Raw genomic sequence first — 17,650 nt, 5'->3', positions numbered from 1 at the left:
CCCTGGCCCTGCTGCTCCTTCTAGCATGGAGGATTGCTTACATCTCTGCTTTCCATTCATAGCGGATGTGTGCCGCATGGAGCATTTCACAGGCAGTGTCAGACACTGGAGTGGGTTTTCTGAAGCTCCAAGGCTTCTTTCCTTTCCTGGGATATTTACCTTCAAAGGTCACCCATATCCCTCTATTAATTCCCTGTGGACATCTTCCAGGGGAGAGAAGCAGCTCTGCTTTTTTGCTGATCCCCCCCCCATTCTCTCCCTCCCTTTTCCCAGAGAAATGTTTGCTACGAATCATGAGGCCAGCTTTGTTGTGAGAGTCATAAAAAGGACATTTTTCATCTCTCCTTTTTCCTGCTCTCGCTCCCTTCTCTCTCTCAGTATCAGACAGAGATTTATTCCCTCCCTGATGCCTGTGGCATTCAGAGCTGGGAGGGGTCAGGGGAGGCACTGATGGGACGATAATAGATAATACAGTGGTTCCCCAGGGTCTTGTCCAGCTCCATAGCCGATCCATCAGCAGGCAGTGCTCGTGCCAAGGTCAGCAGTAACGAGGATGTGGTAGGGTCCCAGCCTCCCCCATGAGGCATCCTCCAGTCAGGCTCCCCCAATTCATGCCCCGGTTTCTGATCTCTACAAGAGCTGCCTTGTGTAAGCCACAATTTGCAAGAGAACACATGTCCATTGAGCGTAACACTGGGGTAACAACCATGTTACTGTGCATGCATGCTCAGGTTCACTTGCCTCAGCTCTCATCCCCACTGCAAATAGGTCTACAGGTTTTCTTTCATGGGAAGTGCTCATCATTGGTAATACCCCTCCTCTAGGAGCTAAAACCATCCCCCATCCACATGCTTTGTGAATGGCACATTACATAGCCATAAGATGTGTGCAGATCTGGGTTGCTGTCACCCTGGACCCAAATCCCAGGTCCTTTCCTTTAAAAATAATCCCAGGACAGTTCTACTAGCAGGTGTATTCAACCCCCATACTCTTTGTGTAATTACCTTGTTTTATAAGAGGGAGGATGCAGGGCACCGGGTAGGCTGGGTGTTTTGAGGATATTGGAGATCTAAAGACACAGACTCTGAAGACCTCCAGAATTTTCACCAGTGTTAACACCCCTTGTTATTCAAGGTGCATTTTGAAACTCTGATAGATGTCCAGACCCTCATTTATCCCCTTAAACATCTTCTCTGATTGAAGTTCAACATGCACTGAAATCAGCAGACATTAAATAGTCATTTCTGGAATTAGAAGTAAGCACAGAGACATGGATGCTGCCTACAGCTGGATTTCAGATCACATTGATTTGCACAAGGTCACACAAGGAGTTTGAAGCCAAGACACACCAGCACACAGTTGGTACCCCAAACACAAGTTTTCTCCCCAGGAGCTAGCAGTGCAGTGTGTGTCCTCAGCACGAGCATGCTCTCCAGCATTTCCAGGGCTGCTTTTGGAGAAAAGCTTTCATTTGCTTCTTAGTAGTGCAAGTTTCCTAATCCTGCATACTATGTCCCAGAACATATTCCTGGACTCAGAGACTGCACAGACATGCCATTCTCTGCCATTCTCTGCCATTCTACACCTGAACCTCCTTCAAACCCTGCATGGCCATAACCCTGCCTCCAACACGCTGCCATCCACTTGGCAGTTGGCCTGTAGGTTGGGCTGACCTTGGGTGTGCTGGCAGGATTTCCCTGGCACTCTGTCATCCCTGTGTCTCCTGCCGGGTCCCCCCCTACTGTCTGCCTTCGCTTCAACCGTCCCTTTCCTGAATTTCACATCCCATTTTCCTTCTAACCATCCCCTCCTGCCATTCCACCTCCTATTCTCCAAAGCTGGTTTTAATCCTTTGGCAGCTGCTTTTACCATGTTCCTGCAGCAAACTCACCTCTCCAAAGCATTTGGTCACTGCAATCTTTCTTCCTCAAACTGTTACAGTTGGCCAAGAGCATCAGTTATCCAGTACCTCCCTCTTTTCTTTGTACCATGTGCAATTGTCCTATCGCTCTGTTGACAATTGTTTCCCTGGCCTTTAGCAGCTCAGCTGTTACCTTGGCTATCCCTGCAGCTTCCTGGCATAACTGACTGCTCTGTCCTTATCTTTCACCTTCCCCAAGAAGGGAGGTTTCAATACTCTTGCTTCTGCTTTGCAAGTGGCCTTTCCACCCAAAGTGTCCATGTGGCTACACAGCACCAAAGTTCAGAAAGCTGCCCAAAAGGTACAGAGGTATTTCCAGCATCTCTTTGGCACACACAGTGCCCTGGTGTGCTTGTTTTTGGGACACTTAAAGAACATCTCAGGTCATTAATATATGGCCCTGGTCTATATAGCTATAGACTAGCTGCAAAGATATGCCAAAGAAACAATACTGAAGAGCAGAAGGTGTTCCTGGAAAGAACCCACCAGGAAGAGCTGGACAGGCATGAAAGATGAATATTGAAGCAAGCCCACATCTGAGCCACAATCACTAGAAACCAAACAAATGCACAGTAAAACCACACAAAACAGTCCAAGATTGGGGCAAGCAAAAGTTCTAGAAAAGTAGTATCTGAGCTCTGGCAAAACAACTTGTGAAAATGTAGCACAGTGTTGGAATCACTGTCAGGCTGAGGCACCAAAAAATGCAACCAAGTTAAAAAACATAGGACTCCCATCAGTTCAGATAATTGTGTATCCTGCTCGGTTCCACAGCAAAGGCACTTTGTGCTTCTGCCACCATTCTCACATTGCTAAGATAAGAATTTCTATTTCAGGCATAATTCCCTTCTATGGGAGATGCTCCAGGCTGGGTATGTGCTCCCATCGCTCTGTGTACCATCAGCTACCGTAGAGCTCCCAGCCACATCTGCCTGGATCATGCTGCCTTGTGCTCCGGTGGCTGCATCTCATTGAGCAGAACCCTGTCCAAAAAACACCCTCAGTGCACCATGGTACTGGGTCTCCTTCAGTGTAGTTCCTGCAGTTTTACAGTGTAGTTCCTGACTGCTTCAGGCTCCCAGCTTTAAAGAAAACAAACAGCCAAGTCATGCTTTAGTGTAAGGTTCGGGCCCTGCACATCAGCCACAGCGCTGGGAAAAAAGAGATCTAAAGGAGGAGATTTAGATCCTTTATTACCAACTGCATTACACTGAATAGGAAAGTAATTTACTCCCTCAGCTGGCTGTTGTTCAGGGGTTTATCTCCTTTGATTACAACTGGCTGAAGAATTTCTTCCAAACTTTCACCATCTAAAACTACTTCATGCCACAAGTGGATGTTTTTTTTCCCTGGAAAACTCCTTTTGCAGTCTGCGCAATGAAAACCTGGGTCAGGGAGAAATAACCACAGAATTTCTTTAGTGAAAGCAAAGCTTTCCAGCCCTCATTGTCATCTTTTCCTTTCAAATGAAGTAATGTTCCCACCCAGCCAGGGAGATTCAAGCATGGGATGGAGGTCAAGGGGAAGACCTTGCTCTTCGATTTGTTTTGCTCAGCACTGTGGGATTTCCCCCCCCTTGTTTTTTTTTACTCATCAGGATGTTTTGCATTTGTTGATGGCTGCAGCCTGAGCACTGTTCACTCAGCCATGGATCGAGACCTCCAGGCAGAATAGCTCTGTCCTGTAATCACCTCCCACCTGACTTTCTGAGGGTAACAGCAGACAAATGTGTTGAAGACAAACTAAATCATCTCCAATTAAGTCAGCCAAAGGCTATCTGCAACCCAAAAAAAATCAATGCTAATACACAAATTCCAGCTTGTGAACCCAGTTATTTAATGGGCAAGAGCTGGCTTGGTATCTTCACTGCAAGACGTATTCCGTGTGTGCATTTAGGACCGTTACAAGTATACGTCTCACTCTTGGCCTGGGAGGGAATAGTAAAGCAAATTGGTGCTCTTGTAACCATGTGTACTCCTAAGTACAGCTATGAGCATCTGATAAATCTTTTAAAGTGCATGTTTACAATGGATTTTATTCTTTTTACTGTTCTATACGTATGAGCCCTCTGAGCAAAATAACACATCCTCCGACACTTACAGGAAGCCACAGCCTCACTGGCTGCCCACATTGAAATACTTTATATTGTTATTTCCTTATCCGAATTACAAGGATTCTAAAGAAGCTTCAGAAAAATCAGAGGTATCAGTGCTTTGATGGCACAGATCCTGCAGCTGCCATGGTGAGGACCCACTATTTCAAGTGAGAGTTTTGCCAGCACAAAAACTGCAAAAAAAAAAAAAAAAAGATTGGTCCCCAAGTGTTTTCTACCAATTTTTCTCTTATTATTTTCTTCAGTGGTTAATGGAAAGTGAGGACAAGTGGAGATCATTTAAAAATGATCTTTCAGGCCTCTCCATGGGTTTATTGCCAGGACCTATTTAGAGGACCGTAAAGCTGTACCTTTACTGTATAGTCCACAAGCTTCTTAGGAAATGGAGAGCTTTTACACTCACAGCCTGCTCGTTTTGCCATCTCTCCCTCTCCTCACAAACACACCCATACGGGTATGTGCAGGGGCTGCCAGAGCCGCTAATTGAATTCACTGTTGTGAAAGCGTTAACAAATTGTAAGTGACCTTTTATACAAATTTCAAAGTCAAGACTTCACCGCTAACTGCACATCCCTCTTCTGCCATTCACTGTTATGCAAAACCCACAAACAATTAAAAGAAATAATGAAGAGCCCAGCGGCCTCTTTCCTAATGAGCTGCAGGAGGCAATGCTTGGGAGTGTGGCTAAGTGCTTCAATTACCCCGGCCCTCCTCACTGCCCTTGTTAGACGAGACGGGTCCAACCGGCCAAAGGGGAACAATTAAGGCAAGGCAGAGCCAGGCAGTTTGCAGGGGGATACCAGGGCTGTGCCGGCTCTCACACAAGGGCCAGAGCTGTAATCATACCCCAGATTCCTGCTGGAGACAAATTAATGGTAGATGGATTGCTAGCTCCAGCCTATTAGTAATGAGGGAGGAAGGGAGACAGTATAGCACTACAAGGAAACTGTGATCAGAATTTTCCTGTGCTATCAGCCCCCTTTCAGGGCAGAAGGACCTGAGCATTAATGCCATACTGCTGCCTGCATTGGTGCCAAGCACCCAAGGCCCCAAGAAGAATCACAGACCCCAGCTTGTGCTTTACATGCTAAAAATAAGCCGCAGCAAGGAGCCACACACCCCAGAGATGCTGGAGACCAAACTGGTTCTGGATAAGAAACCAAATGGAATGGATTTGTCTGACCTGGCCTTGAGCAGAAAGATCTCTTTATGGACACTACTACCACAGGACAAACTCTTCCCATCATAAAGTACACAAGAAAGGAACAGAAAGGTGATGCCCCCTATAGCTATCTCCCATCTGGACTGAAGACCCCACGGACAGATCCTTGCTGTGCAACAGAAGCACATCATCTCAGATGGAAGGACATCAGCAAGGACTAAATCCCCCTGAAACCTCATTGATCTTTCAAGAAAGGGTTAAACTTTCAGGATAGGCAGTGGTGTTGCAACACAGTTTTAATATCACCACTGTAAAATATTCTATTATATGATTGCTCTGTTGCATGAGCATCCACACAGGGACAGATCCTGCTGCCACTGAAATCAGAGCAGTGGTTTTGGTGCTGCCCAAACATCTGCACAGCCACCAGGGAGCCAGTGCCTGTGCTCGTCCTCTGCTCCCTTGCTCTGCTTCCCACTGGAGCCTGTCCTGACCCGCAGCAGGAAGAGTGCTGCAGGAGCTGTGCAGCTCTCTGCCCTGGCTGGAGAGCTACCTGGAAAATGCAAGGGCTGAAGTTTGCACTCAAATATTTACAAACCCCTATGCTTTTGAATTATACAAGAAAAAGGCTACAAGTCAAGCTTCACCATTTTACAGCACAACTTAGCAATCAAATTGATTGCACCTTTTAAGCTGGTATAAACCTCCTTCCTGAGCAAAGTCCTTTGTATCCCCTTTTGCCAAGTACCTCTCTTTTTTTCCCCTCCAGTTGATATATAAACCTCTGAAAATAAGTTTGAGGGGAGACTGACAACCTTGAAACCTCAAGAGCAGCATGGCATTGACGGGTGCTGCTCCCAGAGCCGAGTATTATAGCTAGATTTTAATTTCATTTTAACAAAATAGCTGTCTCCAGTGGAAGAAGCATCAAGAGCTAAATGAGGACCCGTCTTGAGCTGAATCACGTTGAACAGACCTCGGCACTGTCATTGATTTTCTGGGAAGAAAAAAAACTGCCTCTGGCTACTAAACCAAATTAGTAGTCACTGATGACCAATTATTTTGCCCCACTGTGAATGGAGAGGCGTACTAAAATTCCAGTTTGTCAGACCCAAGGCTCTCTTCTCAAACACCTTTCAACAAGCATGTACCAAAAGTCCCTCAGATGGTTCTGACGCCTTCCTGTTTTCGGCAACTTCTCCTTCTCCAAAGTTTTAATGAGCTGCTGCTCTGAGGATGGCTTGCCACAAAGTGAGCCCTTCCCAGCTCGATAGAACACTATTTGGCATGGCACAAATCACAGCTGTCAGAATTCATACACACATACACAAAAAAAATGTCAGCCTAATGTTTGCAAATTATAATTACCATTTCTCTTGCATGTCCCTGGTGCCTTCATTTTAGATAAATCCCAGCTCTGAGGTATCAGCTGCAAAGCACTGAAGGCTCATATTGAATGGAATAGATTTAGCTAGTTTGTAGCTCATTTAAGGCCTACACTGTTTTATTTTAATATTGTTAATACTTTATTATACTTTTTAACATTGTTTTCACAGTAAAATAGCCTATTAGGAGGCTGCAGCTTCTTTTCGAGGAGATTTCTGGCAGACTTGCAGACCACATTGTATAACCAAGCTAGCAGGTGCTTGTCATTTCAGTTGAAAATAGGTCTGTACCCTGACTCTTGAAAGTAAATTAGAGAAAGAGTCTATTAAAGAGACAGGAACTGTTTCAGGGATAATAGTTTTGAAAATGTGCACAGATAAATCTTAAAATATTTAGGAAATGTCAGCATTAGAAGTGGCTCCAACTATTTGACTATAAAAGGAAGCATCTGATTATTTTTTTCCACAATTATAAATAATTTGTTACATCCTATCAGAACCTCTTTCCCTTTCCTGCCTGTGGCAGGGTGGTTGTGCCAAAACAAGGAGATCCGAGTTATTCTGAACGCGATGGATTTTAACCCACAATAATTGTTTTCAGTGGATGCTTCCCCTACTCTCCCCACAGCATCCACAGACGACAGCAAAGTCCTCCCAGTTCAGAGGAGTGATATCTGGGCAGGGTGACCAAAGGAAACAGAGCACACAAGCCATTTACTCCTGTCCTGAAGTAACACTAAGGCAAGAGGACGTTTTCCTAAAGGCCAGCTACACATGAGAAATCCTGTCACACTTCCAAGAGGCACCGATACCGAGGCCAAAATTCCCCATCCCCTCCGATGAGATCAGTGTTTGACCTACAAAGAAAAAGCCACCTCGCTGAAATGTATGCAGTAACTTCAGCTGAAGGGTGTTACCTGATGTCCCCTGCTCTTCCCCCCTTCATCAGCATTTCTCTCACAAGAGGCAACAAAAGACAGATGAATCTTCATGTCCTACAGCCCCACCAGAGCTTACGTGCATAACTAAGCACACAAGCCATTCCCACCAATTTCAAAGAGGCAGTCCATGCGTGTATCATTCCAGGCATGATTCTATACTTTGCTGGATCAGGACTTAAATGCGATTAATCACACGGCAGGGAAGAATCTCTGAAGAGCATCAACCCAAATGTGTCCTTTCAAGCATTTACTTACAAGCCAGCTGTGGACTAATCAGTCACCAACTGGCTGGTCCAGTGGAGATGGTAAAAGTCACCTCCATAGAGGTGTGAAAACACATTCAGCTACCACAAAAATCAATAATCAAACACTACACACAAAGGCTCAATGTTTTCCTCTGTCCCTCCCTGCTACTTCTGCACACCAGGCAAGCTCCTTCCTTTGAGAACAAAAGGACAGGCCAAGGAAACAAGCTCATGTGCAAAGCTCACCATATGCTTGTGCCAGAAATCCCAAGATTTACTCCATGCAATAATACTGGAGACCTACCCAGAAAATAAGACACCTGACCACAGGTTTGCCATATCTGTCATCCTCTGCAAGTATTTCGCCCTGCTCTGATCAGTAGGAAATACCAAACTGGAAGGGAAAGAGGAGAAGGGACAACAAAGGGTAAATGTTGGGTGTCACCTTTGGCACTGGGTGTCTCCAGATAACAATCTGGAGCAGCACAGCTGATTTGTAAGCAAAGCCTTGAAAAGCCCTGCAGCATGTGATCTATGAAACAGGAGGTCTGCAGAAGGATGTCTCCTCTGATATGAATGCCCCCTCGGGATGTATATTGCTGGATTGCACATCTAGTATCATTAGAAAACACGACCATAGATTAGGCTGTTTTGAAGCATGCGGTGTGCAATAATTAAGTAATAAAAGTCACCACAGGGGTGAAGGAACAAGGAACGGAGGAGTTACTATTTGCATATGCGCTGCTGGTGCCCTCTGTGATAGTCAAAGATTCTCCAGACTGCTAAAAGCTGGCTGCTACTGATTTTTGACCTGCTCCTGCCAAAAGCCATGAAGCACCAGCTCACCCTGTGGCACATGGGCTCTCTGGAGAAAATGACCTTCTGGTGGAGATGGTGACGCAGAAGCAGCCCAGCAGTTAGTCCTGTCCCCCAGTGTCTTCCAGTTGGTCTGAACAGGCAGGGAAAGCACTGCCTTTCTGTCACAGGAGCTGCAGCTGAAGGAGCTGCAGGCTACAGGTGGGAGCAGAACCGGGGCTCCATAGTCCTTGGTTGCTGCTGAGATGGAAGAATCCCTCCCCAGCAAGGTGTGCAAGGACAAGGACCAATAAAACTTGAGGCTGGGGCCCTCCATCACCTTCAAGTGCTTGCTTCTGGGGGGAAAGAATAGCAGCAGGACCACAGCAATAACTGATACGCTGTCCTCAAAGCAAGAACCCTGCTGCTGCCACTGCCAGTTCTGCCTCCCATGCTGATGAAGTATCCTCACTTGCAAGAAGCAGGACTCAACCATTTCAGGCTGCAGCTCTGCCACAAGCTGGTCAGGTTAACCCCAGCTTAGAGCAGCTAAACAGGATGCTGGCCAGCAGGCAACTGCTTTAGTTTTACTGAACCATGGTCATCTGTGGTACCTCTCTGCTGCTGTCCACTCCTGGCCAGGATGCTCCTTGGTATGCTGCTTCAAGGGGCAAATAAGTCTGTGCAGCTCAGGTACTAGACCAGGGCTTAGCATTCCAGCTCCCCTTTGTGCTGCTTTGAGTCAATTTTTATCTCTTCAGACTGCTTAGGACAGCACTTACTCCTCTCACCCAATCAGTCATTCATGTGCTTGTGGGGTTTGGTATACCACAGGAGTGATATTTCAATAGCAAACCCAGTGTTATTTTAGCAAAACCTACTTTGCACCCAGTGGTTCTTCCACACAGCTGCCATGCCTGCATCAGCTGCCATGGCTGCAGCAGCCAGAGCTCCTCCTATGAGCCCCAGGATGGCAATGCAAAAGCCCAGTTCTCTGCCTCCAAACATTGCCCCATTCAGTGCTTTCATTACCAACCATCAGGTATCAGCTGGGAAATGTTCTCCTGGAGCCATAGCAGGGCCCAAAGTTGACCCACAGTTGTGGTACTTTGTGCTTCCAGCACACTGGGGCTTGAGCAGAGGTGGCAATATGGGCCCTGTAGAGGGTTGTGCAAAGATAGAAATTGTGCCAGTTCTGGGCAATGCTCTAGCACAGTGATGCTACAGGTTATAACAAGGGCATGCAGGCTGTGGAATACGAACTGAAAATGCATCTGCGTTCAAGGCTTTCTTGAGCAAGAGAAAGCCTTGTCCAGTGTGAGTGTGGCTGATTCTCACCAGTCACACTTTCCAAGAGCAGAGATATGAATCAGCATGGGGAGGTAAAGAGATATTAACACTGGGGACTATACTGTCGTCTTTTCAATGTTTTGCAGGCCTTGCACTCCCTTTTTTGACCTCCTCCACCACAGATACCAGCACCTGTGGATAGAGCAGCAGAGAGACCTGACAACAGCTGAGCGAGTGGAAAAGAAAAAGGTGATAATGCTCCAGCAGTGCTTACCCTTGCTGTGCATAGCACTGCTACCCCACAATGGATGGGCTTCCCCCAGCCATGGGAAGGGCTTTCAGCTGAGAAAACATCCTCCCTGACTACTAAAAGGCTGGTGAAGCCTAACAAAGATGAGCTGCTTCCCAGATAAGATGGGCCTGGCTTCAGCCAGAGCATCCACTGTAGGGGCAAACACCAGATACGCAAGTCACAATGTGGGTGCTTTAGAGACAAAAGAGAATGTAGTGTTTGTGGGGTGTGGGGTTAAGCATTTTTGTATCTGAAGCCATACATGGGAGCTGAGCAAGTTCTCCAGGGCAACACTGCTTTGGCCAAGGCCTTTCAAAGGCTTAGACACCTATCCCACAGAGATACTTTTCTAGTTACCATCAAGCATCTGTCTGCATCGATATATGCCTCTAGGTACAGGTTGCCCAGCTAAATTCCCAGTATCAGTTGAAACAGAGGCTCTGGTTCTTTTTGCATTGCTACAATAGTAAAACACCCTGCTGTAACAAAGAATTACGTTTCAGATTATCTTCAGTGTTTATGTCATATTCATGCCAGAAGCTTTGCAGGCTTTCCTTTGGACAGCATCAGCTCTGCTCTGGTTACCTGTGACAGTGGACAAAGCAATGGAATAACCAACAAATGGACCAGCATCAGCTCTGATCCTGGCATGGTGTGGTTGATGCCAGCACGCAGAGCAGTTGTTAGAGTGCAATGCTGTGCTGTTAAACAAGCCAATATTGTAAGAACATTTAAAAGCAGCCAATGACTGTTTTATTAGTTAATGGCTCAAAGAAGAGTCGAGCTAATATGGTAATGACCAATTTCAATGGGCTTACTGCCATCACAAACTATGCTTTATAGTTGAAGTGCAAGAATACAGTGTTCTTAATTAGCAGCCACTTTATGAATACACAAGCCTAGGGTGCTCAAAAGCCCATCCCTACCTTACCTATTAATGATAGATGTTTTTAATCACTAGGTTCCCTCCATCAAGTTCCCAAAGCCTGCAGCCACCAATTATCAGTTAAAAACCCACATCCTAGACCAAAGAGCAGACAGATTCCCTAAGGTTTCACATGGCTAAAGCACTCACCAGGTACCTGCACTGGCTCACAGGGGGACTATGAAGCACTGCAAACTGCAATTAATCAGGAAAGCAGCATACAGGACAGCCAGGAAACCCTCCTGTAGTGGGAGTGGTGGAAGTGACTTTCTCAGCTAGTGATGAGCCATTGCTCTAGCTCAGAGCGCAGGCAGCAGTTATCTCACTGGGATGCCATATAAAGCAGACACAGAGCTGGAAGCTGCTCATGTTTGTCTCATCAGTATGTTTTAGATATCAGTATTGGCTGTGTAGGCATGAAAAACTGCCCAGATCAGGCACTTGTGATCATCCATCCAAAGAGACTTTTAGTCTTGCTCACCTCTGTGTCATTACACCACCTATATATGTCTATATACCTTATACATCATGACATTATCCTGATGTATATAGATCTGCAGCCATTTCAGCCTATTCTTGTTTACCTTTGGTTACAGAAAGAGAAAGCGCGTGAAACTCGCACCACATTCCTGCGAAAAAACCCACTGCCTCCAAAGAAGGAGTCCTCCTGGCACCTGCCCAGCTTGGAGAAGGTATGGAGCACTTGCCTGAACTCAGGGACACCTTCTAACCTTGCCCACATGCCCTGATAACACACAGGGTCTGGATAGGAGATACCTTAGCACACAACAAAGGTAGACACTAGGCTCTTCCTCAGAGCTCCAGACCCTAAATGGTCCTGCACTGGATACCATCAAACATCAGCCTGTTTTGGACTTCAGGGTGGGGTACTTTTTGCAGCCATAAGACCTGGAAGAGAGGCAGTGGATGCCCAGATAAAGGTTTAATGACTTATTTTCTAACTTGTGTGCACTTTCATGCCTTTTCACGAGACGAAAAGCATCTTTTTATGTCCTACAGTTAGTACTGGATTGGCCTTTGTTTTCTGCTGGTATTCCCACAGCTATCCTACACAAGCAGAACAGCCAAACATACCTTTTGGTAGCCTGCCATTTAACCACCTCCACAATAACCAATTTAAACCACATCAGAAGTTTCAAGGAGAATTTTTCACCCCAAGAAATAGCTTTCCAGAAAGCCTGCACTTTTGAAACCTCTCTGAACTACCTGATCGACTATATTCACCCTGAGCCTGAGCAGAGGGTCTAGCCAGGTTACAGATGTGCGTGACACCTCCTTTAATTGATCCAAATGAGAGTGAAGGTGAAGATTTCTTGTTCTGACAATGGGATCTAAACACCTCCCTGAATTCATCTGTGCATCCTGCTATGCTCTGGGGTAGTAGTTTGTATTCTGTTAGCTATGTTTGTGGTGTAAATTACAGTGAAACCTCAAGTGAAGAGCTAGGGGGTATTTCAGGAAGGAAGGGAAAAGAGCTGGGCAAGCAGAATGAAAAGGAGACTCCAGGAAGTCTGAAAGCACTGAAACCCTGCAGGGAGTTTACGTGGCCAAAATCATATCTGGCATTGATAGATACCACTGCAAAGAGCCTTTCAGCCCTCTGCCTCAGCCCTTGTTCTGATGAGGTTATTTTTTTTGCCATGCTGTTGATTTTTAACTGCAGTTTAAGACAACAAAGAAGGCTCGTGACTTCCTGAAGCTAATTTACTCATACAAGTTGGAGAGTTTCAACCAAGAAATGTGTTTTGCACCACCTTGATGTATTCCTCTTACGTCCTGTCTAAGACTGTCCGATTAGCATATGTCAGTAATCATTTATTCCCCACTGCCTGTCAGCACAGAGCTGCTGCTGCAGCTAGTGTCAGGGAAAGAACATGACCGATCGCTGTTAAACAGATTGTGTAAGTCACACGAGATACTGGGGCAAGCCTCCTCTTTAGAGCTCCTCTCACCCCAGACCTTTCCATCACTATTCATTTTTCAGCCTGTGTTTTTCTTCATGCTTTCCCTTTTGTTTCAACCATGATTGCGGTTGGGTTTCTCCCCCCAAGACACAGCTCTCAAACCCCCGAGTCTTTGCTTCTCCTCTCTGCTTTTCTCCTTCCTCTCTTCTTCCCTTCCTTCCCAGAAGCAGCATCTGGGGAGGAGGGACAGCTCACTTTGCACAGCCCCTGCAGATTTCCTGTACTCCTCCTCTCTCATTATGTTAACCTAGAAGGTTTGCCTTTCCCCAGCTGCAGATCTAACAGGCACAGCCCATGTTAGATCTTGGATCAGGAAATTCACTACTCACTTGAGGTTCAGTGCATGGTTTCCTCCATAGAAAAATAAGTTCTCTTGAACATCCATAAGTGTTCACCCAATTAGAAGCAATAACAACCCTCAAAAAGTTAATAGTTCCGAAGACACTCGATAGCCTCCAAACTGTGCTTTAACTACCTCTGTAAAGCTGGTGGTAGAATGGTCCTGAAAGACAAACTGGACCAACCTATCAATCAAACTCAGGGTCTTCAGATGTCACCATCTATTCTGCCTTCATGAGGGTGACAATAGAGAGCAGTGCTCCAAAGAAGGGAAGGACCTTGTTCTTACAGTGTTTCTGTCCTCATGAAAGCTTTTTCTCAAGCTTTTCTGTGGTCATGGATAACTGCTTTACTTCTTTTAAGAGCCAGTTCCCTGTGAAGGCCAGCAGTTGGCACTAACCACTGTAGGCAGTTTACCAAAATACTGTCTTTAATCCATACAACACCCTCATTCTACTGCTCAAAAAGAGTAGGAAGAGCAACCACAAAAACATCACTTCACAGAAAGCTTGTTAGGAGACTCCCACCTATTATTTCCAGCCTTCAATGACACTGACCCGCTCTGGCTATTACAGAAGGTGCTCATTACCTGAGAGCAACTTCAGACTCTGGGCAAGTACATTTACAGATTCCACATCCCTGACCAGAGCCCCACTTTAGACTATTTTTCCATGTGACCTGAGGCTGGTGCAAGGATGTGATATGTCCTCAAGCTACTCGCCCTTCTTGTCACTCAGTTACCCCTGTCATCTGGCATGATGCCTTTCAGCCTGGCCTGCTCTGGGCCTGGGGAATGCACTGCAGAGCACCCAGCTGCTGAGATCATTGTATCCCAAAGCAGGGGGTAGCAGGAAGATGAGATTTTGTTCCTTTAAACCCCTAAAAATCATCAATGATGATTTTTCTATTCCCATCCTAACCCCTTGCAGAGAACTGCAGAAACTGGGTGTGGATGTTAATACTGGCTGTTAATCTGGGTTTTCCATTCAGTCCTGCAAGACTATCTCCTGGCCCCATGCTACAGCATGCAGAGGAAGCAGAAGACAAGAAAACAAAGGACCTTTGCCATCCCACTAATTGCCTCAGCTTGCTCCCTGCATTACCAGGGCTGCATGACATTACATAGTCATTCAGTCAGTAAAGTATGGACAAATTGACTATATTTTCATTTGGATTTAGGTTTCAGCCCCACTGCTTTAGAATAATGACCCACGCTGTTAAGCTAACCGGGTGATTTAGAGGCTCTCCCACACCGGGTGATCGCTCCTGCTCCACGTCTCGCTCTGGAGGACTGACCTGGCTTGTGGTCTCCTGGGCCCTCCAGCTTGCTGAGACAAACAGGTCACAGGGAGACAGTCATGTCCTGATGGGCAGTTCATTAGGGAAAGTTGCTGAATTGGAGATTTCTTACACAAAACCAAACAGAAGTTAACTCCTTGCTCACCTCAGCAAGATTCTCCACTGCCCTCCTCTTCCTCAAGTCAGCTTTCCCCAAGACAAACAGCCTCTGCCTTGCTCTGCCTGCAGTGACATGATTCCTGAGTTCAGATTTTGCCAACACAGCTGGGACTATGGACCAAGGCTTCATTTATTTGTAGATGTGGGACTATGTTCTGTACCTCAGGCACCCAGCATGGACATAAGTATATCCCTGCCCCCGTGCTCTTGGGATGTATCCTATCCCTGTATCACTCATCACTACTCATCACGCATCCAAGCAGAATGACATCAAACTCTGGAAAGGATGTTGTCACCTAAAATACAGCATCCCCACAGCCTTGTCTCTGCCAGTTCAGAGTGAGACTCCATCGGAATATCTGATAGTCACAGTCCAAACCAGTGAGTCAGCACTAGCCATTCTGCAGTAGATTGCCAGCGTTCTGTCAAGTCAACCAGAAGGATTCAGGACACACACCTTCACACAGCAGCAATGTAGGACACAATTCACCCGTGTGTCAAAATAGCTGCATGCATTGCATGTCACTGACACACACCAGGGTTTTTCCTTTGCTCATTAGAGGATTCCAACTTGCACAGGGTGGCTTTTCGGGGAGAATAGTCTTGTTTACTTGACCAAACAGGGGGAGGAAAGAAAAAGCAACCACTTTGGACAACATTTTTGTCAACACACACTGCCTTCCCCAGCAGATGAAACAGGCTGCACTCGATGCACGATATGAATAAGCGATAAGCAATTGACGAGCAAGTGTTCGGGTACCTTGGCAAAAGACTTAATTTGCAACCTGGCACTAAATCAAAGGCTCTGTCAACGGCTGAGCGGCTCTCCCGCATACGCCTTGTGCTACCTGGGAAAGCTCTGTCAGGTAAATTTCCACTGAAAGTAATTAGAAGAATCCCCACTGTATAAAGTTTGCAGCAAAATTCTGGGCTCCAGAATTTGATTCTCACCAGGGATCCGATATCTGCTCACAGCCTCATCCTTCATCAGAATTAACAGTTGAAGTTTAACACATACACACAAAAATGTTCCACATTCCTTTTTAATGCCTTACCTCTATTTTTGTCTGAAGAGCTGAACTGACAAGCACAGCTCATGTAATCTTGCAACTGTTGTCTTGTCAGAAAAGCCATAGACTCTGTTTAAATAACCTGGGCTTCATACACACAGTGGGTTGACTTTCTAGATATGGCATTTATCCTACCCAGGTTTGAGGGCAACAAAATTTCATGGAGTTGAAGTGTTCCAAAACTTGTCTCCAGGGCCCTAAATAGCAGTTAAATAATACAGCGATGAGTTCAAGAGCTTTCTGTCACCATGGTACCAGATCAGACCTCCCTTCAGATGGGATTCTGGCTGACCAAGAAAAAAAAAGAAACAATCAGAATATCAGTGTCACCTGGTGGCTGTCCAATGGTCCAGCCTTTCCGGTATCCCTTTGTACATGTCCTGGACACTCAACTTCATCACACCCTAATGCTGCCCTCTGCCATGCTCAGCACCTCCTTGTGCCTCCCTGAAGGACATGGTAACCCGTCATTCCTCTGCCATCTTCATTGCTCTCCAGCATCTCCCAGTTGACAAGGGAAAACAACACCCCTGCACCATCTCCAGGCCAGGTTCCATCTACATCCAAGTCTGGGTGCCCAAAGACAGCACAAGCAACTGTCGGCAACCAATGCCCATTGTTGTTACGGAGCATTTACACATGAAGGAATAGATCTGGGGTGCCTGCAGTAGGGTAAAACCACACACACAGTGTTGATTAACAGGTGAGCACCAACCATCGCTTTCAACATTACCTACTGTTTCATACACAAATCCACAGAAGTGCTTTTTAAATGGACTTGGGATTTCATTCATGGACCTATTCTGCCTTCTGCCAAGATGCTGTTTACCAACAGACAACTTAGTTTGAAGTAAAACTTCTGCCTGGCATGAAAAAGCTCAGGATTCAAATCTCAAACACATGAGGTCAGTATGAAAACCGCCACTCTGGTCTGATACCAGAGGGGTACACATTAGGTTACAGCTCCAGTGGGTTAACTCTCCTTTACTCATCCTATTGCACGTACCAAGTGACCAGGGAACTTCAGCAAACATCTGTGACCCTTATTTTCAGGTAGCAAAAAAAACCTCCCAAATCTCTTTGGGGCATTAAATAACAGCAGCCAAAAGAACTATTTGAAACATTCCTACATTTGAAGCAGATAAGGATCATTTAGCCCAGATTCCCTTGTCCTGCCTTTCCCTACGTTCTTAGAATTAGAAAGGTGGGGAAAGAAAAAACTAACCCCATTCATTAAACCAGTTAAGAGCACTACTGCCAGGAAAAGCCACAGTATTTGTAACCTTAATAATCCAACACACACCTCCAAGCACAGCTCATCTTGGACAAAATAACGTCTGTTTTAAAAGTACCTGCCGCTCTCTAACTTGTCATGGCATTTGTTGACAACCCTATTGAAAGCCGCTCTCAATGCAGCTGTGAAGGATCTTTCAGCACCTCTTTCTCTTTCCTAGACAGTTTTTGAAAGGAAAGGGAGGGAAAAAAAAAAGCCATCAATACAGGGGGAAAAAGGCATCAGCAGCCAACATCAGCTGATGAAGCGTCTCACCTGGGCCCCCAGCACACCGCCTCCAATTAAATCAAAATGGTTTGTTTTTAATGGTCTTTTACACTGACAAGTGGGCTATCATTCCAGGCCTAGAGAGCTGTCAGGGAGCCGAGGCAAATCCTCCGTTGATAATGCCCAATGCTTCCAATTAGGAGCCGAGGCCGCTCCTGGCGCACTAAC

General features: G+C 45.9%; 1 protein-coding gene across 1 annotated transcript in view; it reads left to right on the top strand.

Annotated features, from left to right (window-relative positions):
* The window catches only part of CFAP77 (cilia and flagella associated protein 77), a 60,706-nt gene that overhangs the window by 39,664 nt on the left and 3,392 nt on the right, over window positions 1-17,650 (top strand). The window contains exons 5-6 of the mRNA XM_061352330.1: window positions 9,999-10,101; window positions 11,672-11,761. Coding sequence (XP_061208314.1) covers window positions 9,999-10,101; window positions 11,672-11,761 — 193 coding nt within the window. The remainder of the gene's footprint in view (window positions 1-9,998; window positions 10,102-11,671; window positions 11,762-17,650) is intronic.

The sequence above is a fragment of the Neopsephotus bourkii genome, unplaced genomic scaffold, assembly GCF_033783945.1.
Source record: "Neopsephotus bourkii isolate Nb327-2 ecotype Australia unplaced genomic scaffold, CSIRO-AGI_Nbou_v1 NB_659, whole genome shotgun sequence".
In the NCBI taxonomy this organism is placed as follows: domain Eukaryota; kingdom Metazoa; phylum Chordata; class Aves; order Psittaciformes; family Psittacidae; genus Neopsephotus; species Neopsephotus bourkii.
Note: the sequence above shows the minus strand (reverse complement) of the source record. Positions and strands in the feature narration are given on the sequence as shown.